Source organism: Triticum aestivum, chromosome 3B (genome assembly GCF_018294505.1).
Source record: "Triticum aestivum cultivar Chinese Spring chromosome 3B, IWGSC CS RefSeq v2.1, whole genome shotgun sequence".
Lineage (NCBI taxonomy): Eukaryota > Viridiplantae > Streptophyta > Magnoliopsida > Poales > Poaceae > Triticum > Triticum aestivum.
This window is the reverse complement of record NC_057801.1, coordinates 46,016,419-46,025,870: the sequence shown is the minus strand read 5'-3', so window position 1 is coordinate 46,025,870 and position 9,452 is coordinate 46,016,419. Positions and strand designations below refer to the sequence as shown.

Sequence of the window (9,452 nt, the reverse complement as noted above, 5' to 3'; positions counted from 1 at the left end):
GTTTCACATGAAAAGAAACTCCGGTGTCGTGCATTTTAGTTTCTTTTCGTCAACAGTTAAACTAGCTGTCCATGGCAGCAAAATCTTAAGCGCATTCCAAAGCAAAAATAATCCTGCCTGGCCAGGAGCAGGAAGCAGAAAAACAAACCACCAAGAACACAAGCCCCACGTACCAGAAACGGTGTGTGCCACAGAAGGGCAGCTACGTTAGATTTGCAGCACACCCGGCGTCAAACAGTTTTAAATCACCGAGGTTCCTCCGTTATATTTCTAATCGTGCCCCCACCTACTCAGCAACATAATAAAAGTCATACGTACTACTACCAACAAGCAGAGTGAGTAAACTAGATGGAAACCAAGAAGCGTGTCCCCTCTGCACCCCCTAGCAGTCCATCCACCAAACCTATCCATCCGCCCGGCTGCCTCCGTTAAACTCCAATCCGTGCACACCACGCTCCAGTACACTTCCGCCCCCGCCTGGAATCTGGATTGATGGAGGTGACGAGAAATAGATGCACCGGAGTGAATGAATGAATGACGCGAGATCTCCCTCCATGTCCATCCCCAGCCATTCCGCCACCATCCTTCACCGCTGGCCGCAGTGAGTGACGCCCTCACTCTGCCTGCCTACATTCATTCCCATTCCCCTCCCCACGCCCGCGTCACCACAGCAGAGCCAGCCTTCACTCCACTCCAACCACCACCACCGCTCCACCCCACAATGCAGCCCCTTCTCGGGCTAGCCCTCCTCGCCCTGCTGCTCCTGGCCTCGCCGGCGCCGGCGCTCTGCCGCCACCGCGCGCCCGCCGCGGCCACCACCGAGACGCTCGACGTCGAGGCCTCCCTCTCCCGCGCCCGCGCCGCCGTCTCCACCGACGCCAGCCCCCTCCACCAGTCCCTCTCCGCCACCGACACCAATGTTCTCCCCGTGGAGGAGCACCCCAGCGGGCCGAGCGGCCGGCTCGCGCTGCGGCTCCACTCGCGCGACTTCCTCCCGGAGGAGCAGGGGCGGCACGAGAGCTACCGGTCGCTGGTGCTGGCCCGCCTGCGCCGCGACTCGGCCCGCGCCGCCGCGCTGTCTGCCCGCGCTTCGCTGGCCGCCGACGGGGTCTCCCGCGCCGACCTGAGGCCGGCGAATGCCACCCCAGTCTTCGAGGCGTCGGCGGCGGAGATACAGGGCCCCGTGGTGTCCGGCGTGGGGCAGGGCAGCGGCGAGTACTTCTCCCGCGTCGGCGTCGGCCGCCCCGCGCGGCAACTCTACATGGTGCTCGACACCGGCAGCGACGTCACCTGGCTGCAGTGCCAGCCCTGCGCCGACTGCTACACCCAGTCCGACCCCGTCTACGACCCATCCGTCTCTGCCTCCTACGCCGCCGTCGGCTGCGACTCCCCGCGCTGCCGCGACCTCGACGCCGCCGCCTGCCGCAACTCCACCGGCTCCTGCCTCTACGAGGTGGCCTACGGCGACGGCTCCTACACCGTCGGCGACTTCGCCACCGAGACGCTCACGCTCGGCGACTCCGCGCCGGTCTCCAACGTGGCCATCGGGTGCGGCCACGACAACGAGGGCCTCTTCGTGGGCGCCGCCGGGCTGCTGGCCCTCGGCGGCGGCCCGCTGTCCTTCCCGTCGCAGATCTCCGCCACATCCTTCTCCTACTGCCTCGTGGACCGCGACTCCCCGTCCTCCTCCACGCTGCAGTTCGGCGACTCGGAGCAGCCGGCCGTGACGGCGCCGCTCCTCCGCAGCCCGCGCACCAACACCTTCTACTACGTGGGGCTATCCGGCATCTCCGTCGGCGGGCAGGCCCTCTCCATCCCGGCCTCCGCCTTCGCCATGGACGACGCGGGGTCGGGCGGCGTCATCGTGGACTCCGGCACGGCCGTGACCCGGCTCCAGTCGGGCGCATACGCCGCGCTCCGCGAGGCGTTCGTGCAGGGCACCCAGTCCCTGCCCCGCGCGTCCGGCATCTCGCTCTTCGACACCTGCTACGACCTCGCCGGCCGCTCCAGCGTGCAGGTGCCCGCGGTGGCGCTGCGGTTCGAGGGCGGCGGGGAGCTGAAGCTGCCGGCGAAGAACTACCTGATCCCGGTGGACGGGGCGGGCACCTACTGCCTGGCGTTCGCGGGGACGAGCGGCGCCGTGTCCATCATCGGCAACGTGCAGCAGCAGGGCGTGCGCGTCAGCTTCGACACCGCCAAGAACACCGTCGGCTTCACCGCCGACAAGTGCTAGTGCGCCGGCCACTCCTTCGCCGCGAGCGAGCTCGATTAATTAGCGAGCGAGTGATTAATTAGCGTGCGTGCGTGCGTGCATGTGGTAATTAAGCGGGGTGGTGTGGGGGCGGAGGCTTTGGGAAAGGGAAAGGCGAAGGACGGAAACAAATGCCAGCCTGTGCCTCGTTGCTTGCTTGCTTTGGCGGTGATGGATGAGTGGTCTGGTCTCTGGTCTAGTGTAGCCTACCGTCCTTCTGGTCTGGTCGTCCTCGTCGTCGTCTACCTCTGTCCGTGTAACTGTGTCACTGTGTCCATGGGCTCGAGCTCGCCGTCGCCATGGATGTGTGTGCGTGCTGCTGCTGCTACTACTTCCACGTGAACGAATTTGTTCATGGTTGTTCCTTTTTTCAACAAAAAGAAAAGCTTGTTGTTTATTGCCCATTGCTTGCAGGTGTAAAAATGTTATCAAGCTTGGAGCAACTTCAATGGGGCACCCATTTCGTCCGCCGCCGTCCATTTGGATCGGCGCGGACACAAAATGCGGCCCAACGTGCCGACCCAAACAGACGCGTGTCCGCTTGGCGTCTACATGACGACCCATTCCCGGCCCATTTTTGAGCCGGATTTGCGTCCGCGCGGACACACGACGGGGGCGCGCGTGCCTACTCCTCTTCTCGGGGGCGCGCGCGCCCAATGAGGCGCCGGCCTCGCCTCCCTCGCCTCGTCCGGCGCCGCCGCCCCCGTCGGGAAAGGCAAGCCTCGTGCCCCGTGCAAGACGGCCGCGACGACCAAGCCAAACAAGGCTCTAACGCCCGAATTAACAGCGGGCACGCGAGTCGGCCAAGAGGAAGGGTCGGATGCACGCCACAGACGCGAGGGATGAGGCCGCCGCTCAGGCCGCCGTCGTCGCCGCCGCGCAGCAGGAGGTCACCAACGCCCTCGTCGTGGCGGCAACGAGGGAGACGCTCTACATGCTAGGGTTAAACCCTAGCCAGCACGGCCTCGTCCAAGCCGTCGTCGCCGCGGCCAGCACCAGCTCGTCGGCGTTTCCGAGGACGGTGCTGCCCGACTCGCCCCGCGCATCGGTTTGCAAACAGATCCCCGGCTTTCACGTCTACCCGCAGGCCTCCCGCCTCTCCGGGGAGGTGCTCGCCCGAAGTGAACGTGATCGCGCCTTCCACGCCCGTGCCCGCGCCCATCGACCTCAACTCCACCCCGGTGGCCGGTGGATCGTCATCCAGTGGCGCGAGGAAACGCGTGCGGCAGACGCCGGCCGACGGGCTCCCAGACGCCCACAACCTGTTCGACGAAATACCGTCCGCCGCCAACGAGGACTACATGCAGAACCTCATCTTCGAGGGCGGTGTGCCGGCCGCTGGCTACGAACCCGACGAGACACAAAGCCAGGACGGCCGCGCCGCGTTCACGCCGGCTGCTGGGTATGATCCCGACCAAGCGGCCTTCATGCGTGATCAGGTCGGCATCGACCTGGACGGCTTCCCCCTCGACCACGAGTTCCTGGACGACTACGGGCAAGAGGAAGAGGACGATTGCGACATCGATGTGGAGCCCTTGTTCGAGGACGAGCTTGCCAACCAAGCCGCCGGTCCAAAGCCGAAGCGCAAGAGCAAGCGTACGAAGGAGTACACGGCGACCGAGGACAAATTTCTTTGCGACTGTTGGCGAGACATTGGACAAGACCCCAAGACGGGCGCCGAGCAAAAGCATTCAACCTTTTGGATTTGTGTCTACCGAGAGTTTCATGAGCGCAAGAAGTTTCCGCCGTACCAATTTGTGAGCACGCGCGGGTGGGTCTCCATTTCCATGCGGTGGAGGATGATCCAACAAGAGTGCAACAAAATTTGCACCACTCTTGAGAGCGTCAAGGGCCGCCCCGTGAGCGGCATCGGCATGCAAGACATGGTATGCTAGCAAGCCGCCCTCTTTTGGTCATCAAGTTCATCCTTTGCGTGTTCACTTGCCCATATGGTTGCATGAAAACATTTTGTAGGCATTTCAAGCTTTGGAGGCATTCAAGGTGCAACACAATGGCAAGTGCTTCAACCTCTCCCATTGCTATCGGGTCATCAAGGATGAGGAGAAGTTCAAGGCGCAATATGCCGCAATCAAGTCGCGTGGGGGGAAGAAAGTTGTGGAGGATGTAGCGGAGGGCGAGCCGGCACGGCCGCGGGGGAAGACCAACTCCAAGAAGGAGGACAAGCGAGATGCGGCCACCAACGCTTCGATCGCAAGCGTGGACGGCATGATCAACAAGAAGGACTCAATGGAGGAGGAGCACCGGCGTTTCAAGGCGGAGCAAATGGACGCTTTCATGGAGATCCAAAGGAGGAGACTTGACCTGGACACCGAGAAGCAAACCAAAATGTTCGAGTTAGAGGCCGATAAGCAAGCCAAGATGCTAGAGATCGAGGCCGCCAACGCCAAGACCAAGGCGAAAGAAGTGGCTCTCGCGAGCATGATGACCAGGGTGGAGATCATGAAGGTGGATCTCAACACCGTGTCGCCAAGGAAGAGGCCGTGGTTCGAGAAGATGCAGACCGACATGCTCAAGTTCGACGATGAGTGATCTATGGCGGCGAGCGCCATCTTTTTTGTATGCCGGCAGGTGTGCCGGTATGACCACGGGAGCCGCAATGCCATGGTCGAACTCTCAAGTCCCACCATTTTTTGTGTGCTGGCATGTGTACCGGCCGGCTGGCGAGTGCGCCACCCTTTCTGAAGCCGGCATTGTATGCCGGCGCTGGCATGGTGCCGTCATGAGACATGACCACTGGCATGATCGCCCGCAGGCCTTTTTAAAAAAAATTAAATGCGGACATGAAATGGGTCGGCGCGTTAGGCGCACTGCCGACCCAAATGCAAAACTGGACGGACGCCGGGCGGGATGCCGATCCATACGAATAAAAAGCGGACAAATGTGCGGTCCGTTTGAGTCGGCCCATTGGAGTTGCTCTTGCTGTTGAGCCAACTTGGAGGACTAGAAAATGTTATCATGCATGCATCGCATTTGTGCCAAGGTTCAGTTGGCTTGTTGGCATGGGCCCCTAGTCCCTAGATAAACTTTGCTGGTGACCCATCGGCCTCGCATCACATGCTCCTGCATAATCCTTTTCTAATGCATTGCGTGCATGCATGCATGCACGGGTCCTTGTGTCAATCTAGAACGCTAGCCTGGCCGGAGGGAGGATTGATGCCTAATGCAAGGTGCTGACCGCGACTGCTTTTGCTTTAGCCTTTACATGATGCTGCTGACTTGTTCGTCCACTTTTACCACCTTTCTCCGACATGGCAACATGTGTATCTATCGCCCCTTGATAATTGATTAACATGGATGATGCATGCCATGCGTATCATATCATCAGTGTGTGTAACCAGAACAAGCACCGCGACACGTGTGTCGTTTGCGACCGACGAAGCTTCTTTCTTCTCTCATTTTTACCAGCCGTGCATGGACGTGGTAGATCGTTGCATGCACATGCAACGACAGCAGTAGTAGTGAAGCCGGTGCGGTGTGGGGTCTAGTATTTAATTATGGTAATGGCGACGACAGTGTGTGTAGTGTACCAGGGCGTCCAGGGCAGTGATGGCGCTGTCTGCCCGTAACCTGGGTGGATGGATGTGGATGAGATCTCAGGAGGAGGAATGGATGGCAAGAAAGAAGGACGTGTCATACACCGTGCGCACCGTGCCCGTGCGTCCTGGTCACTTCATCAATGAGGCTGGTTGGTAACCGTTACTGTAGGCGCTTGAATGCACCTGGGCCCGGCCCGACCCGACCCCGCCACATTTGCTCCTCCCTTGTCGGGCCCACCAGGCCTAACTTGAAGAATCAACACCACGGCTCCGTCTTCCTCCCTGCCACGAGCCATGGCAACCGACCTGCATCTGCTGCGGCATTACACCGTGCATCGCGCGCCTACGCCGACGCTTTCCCGTGCAGAATAGTAAACGGCACGGAGCGTGGGTGCATGCATGTGCACGTCCTTGTCGCTGCCCTGCGCCTCGGCGACGAAGACAGAAATCTGAGTGAGGCCCTTGACCACGACGTCGAGTGTAACTTCTTATAGGAAAATGCAAATGATGAACATATTGCATTATTTCTCAGACATAGTACGTGCACACGATGCATGCGTGGCCTGCCTAGGACGTGAGGTCCAATTGATACCGACAGCGGCGCAGGATTCTGTGTAACGAGCGATGGACTGGCGGTTGGCAGTATACGTGCCACTGCCACGAGTTCTTGGCCGACCTGACCTGAAATTAATCCTAAGCCAATCGTTTTTGCAGTGGAGTAACAGAACGAGTAAAGCGTCCTGTACAGTACTGTATTGAGTAGGACGAGCATGCATGCGGTTGTACTCCATTCTTTTACGTGGAGTAGGTCAATCGGGGGCACTAGTTTAGCTGGGACATGTAATGATTTCGAGTAAGTAAATTACGTTTTTGGTCCGTTGGTACACGCGAATTAAGCTTCCCTACTCCGAGTTGATACTACTACAATATTTGAGTAGGACGAGCATGCAGTTACAGCGGGTGTGTGTACAATAATGTTACTATACGTACTGTGCGTACTCTATCTGCACGCACGATTTTGTGAGTTTTCTTTTTTTTTTTTTTGCGCGCGAAGGTTTTGTGAGTTGCTGCCTACGATCACTCTAGTCTCGCTGTCTCACAGCCTCACTGATGCACGCAGTAAATTACGTGCATGGGTCCCTCAGACGGGCCGGTCGAGTGGCTCTGTCCGATCTGTTGAGGGCACCCAGCTTCGGATCAAGATGCGATTTTGGACCGATGGAGCACCGGCATTTCTTTCTTTACCTGCTATAACAAACCAACAATTATTAGTAAGAACGTATACTTTGCTGCTACCCTACGCACGTACGTACCGTCAAAACCGTACGTACACAAGTTTGCTTGGACACCCACCACGTACGTACATACGTCTTGTCCACCACCCGAATACCGTTTGACCCCACCACGTGGGGCTGCCTCCAGCTTGGTAGTATATTGTACTCCCTTCGTTCCTAAATATCTGTCTTTTTAGTATTTCAAATGGACTATCACATACGGATGTATATAGACATATTTTAGAGTGTAGATTCACTCATTTTGTTTCGTATGTAGTCACTTATTGAAATCTCTAGAAAGACAAATACTTTATCCGTCCGAAATTACTTGTCGCAGAAATGGATGTATCTAGACGTATTTTAGTTTTAGATACATCCATTTTCGAGACAAGTAATTTCGAACGGAGAGAGTATTTAGGAACGAAGGGTGCCCTCAGCCCCTCCTGCTGTATTTTTCTCTTTTCCTTCCTCTTCGCTGTTGATCTTTGGCATGCATGTTTCGTTCATCTCGTCAAAGCGCGCGCACGAACCGCGAGGCCGAAAGTCCGGCTCGATCAGAGGCTCGTTTTCAGCATGGGTCCTCCTCCATGTTAAGCCAAACCCCAGTGATCGATCATCTTTACGGCGAGGTTTGACTGCAAAGCTCGTGGACCAGTATAAAATGGTCTGTCTGTACGGATGGAAACCTGGACTCGGCTCTCTCTGTCTCTCATCCGACTTTTATCTCCGTCTGTGAGAACCGAATTCGCGTCGCTCATTAGAGCCTGTTTCGTTGCTAGCATGGATTTGGCCTGTATTGTGTACATGCCTCAGCTGGTCTGACCGAGAGAAAACGGACGAAAAAACTTTTATCTACATATTGTTTGATTGTCTGTATGTAGACTCCCTGCATTAGAAAAGCATTTTACCAAAAAAGGGTTTCCCCCGCTTTGTATACAAAGCAACCAACCGATACATCTCACGATAGGTGCTGGGGCGGAAGCAGCACAGTCACGCCCAAAACAAAAGAAGAGAAAATACAAGAGAAACAAATGCCAACAACGGCAGATCGACAAAACGAAGAAGCCTCGTGGCCGCTGCACCCACCGAAGAACGCCCACCAAGCTCCGAGCCTCCGAAGCACCGGTATCAATCAGCACCTCCAAGGAGGGACGCGACGATGACGACGCTGCTGCCAAGGGTTTCCCCCGGTACGCTGTGAAGAGAGAGGAAGGGTAGCCCTGACGCCCTCCAGGAAGGTCAGGCGGTACCCACAAGCGCCACCGCATCGGTGTCGGCCAAGCCAACAGGGATTTCTCCCGATCCCAACCTCCACCTTAGGCACTCTAGAGCTCGCCACCACACAGACCCTTACCCTGCGCCAACCCGGTCACGAAGCTTGCCACGCCGTCTCACCACGGCACCGTGAAGCATGGTCTGCACAAGGAAGAAGAGGAGCCGGGACTAGGGCAGCAGCACCGTCGGCATGCGGGAGGGCCCCACCTCCACCGTCGAAGCCGGTAGTTGACCGGGCGCAATAGCAGGAACATACCAGGCCCGTGGACGCACAGGCCCGGTCGGGATCTCCGAGGTCCGTAAAGTTCCCGCCTTCGCGCTGCAGCCGGCACGCCGTCGACGCCGCCGCCCCTGTCCAAGCCGCTCCCTTGCCTCCTCGCACAGAGAGCCGTCAAGTGAAAGCACCACCACCACGGGCACCGCCGGCCACCACCACCAGGTCGCCGGACCGCCATCGGCCGAACCGCACCACCGCCGCACGCCCGCGACGGAGAGGAAACCAGCGCAGCCGCCGGCAGCCCGAAGCCGAGCCCCAGCTGCCGCCCACGCCGCCCGCAGCCCGCGCCGTCTGCCGGGCGGATCGGCCACCGCAGCGAGACGCGCCCCACCGCGCAGCCGGCCACGCAACGCCACGCGCCGCCGCGCCGCGGTGCCCCGCGCCCGCACCGCGTCCGCACACGGAGGAGGAGCCCGCGCCGCCCCATCTCACGCGGAGGAGGAGGAAGGAGACGCCCCACCGCCGTCGGCGCCGGCCGGGCTTTGCCCGGCCGCGCCCCCTGGCGGCGGCGGGGGAGGAGGGAGGAGGAGGGGGCCGACGGCGGGTGGATCTGGGCGTCCTCCCCGGCCGCCTCGCGGGTGGCGGCGCGGGGGGAAGGGTTTTTCAGTTTTCAACAATAGAAGCAGCCGGAAAGCATTTTTTGCAAGGCGTTTGCTGTCTTACATCGGCTCGACTGATGCAACTACACGATGTTGGTTGCATATAAGCAGCATGATTAAGAGTTAACAGCTACACATAACACAGAGAGTTACACTGTGCCATGACGACTGCGCTGGGCGGTCGTCGTGGTGTCGCGTTTGACGCGACGGACATTGGTG

General features: G+C 59.0%; 1 protein-coding gene across 1 annotated transcript; it reads left to right on the top strand.

Annotated features, from left to right (window-relative positions):
• The first annotated feature begins 403 nt into the window (after nucleotides 1-403).
• On the top strand, nucleotides 404-2,655 carry LOC123068483 (protein ASPARTIC PROTEASE IN GUARD CELL 1). The gene has a single exon (XM_044491065.1). The coding sequence runs from the start codon at nucleotides 722-724 to the stop codon at nucleotides 2,231-2,233; it is 1,512 nt and encodes a 503-aa protein (XP_044347000.1). The 5' UTR covers nucleotides 404-721; the 3' UTR covers nucleotides 2,234-2,655.
• The last annotated feature ends 6,797 nt before the right edge of the window (nucleotides 2,656-9,452 follow it).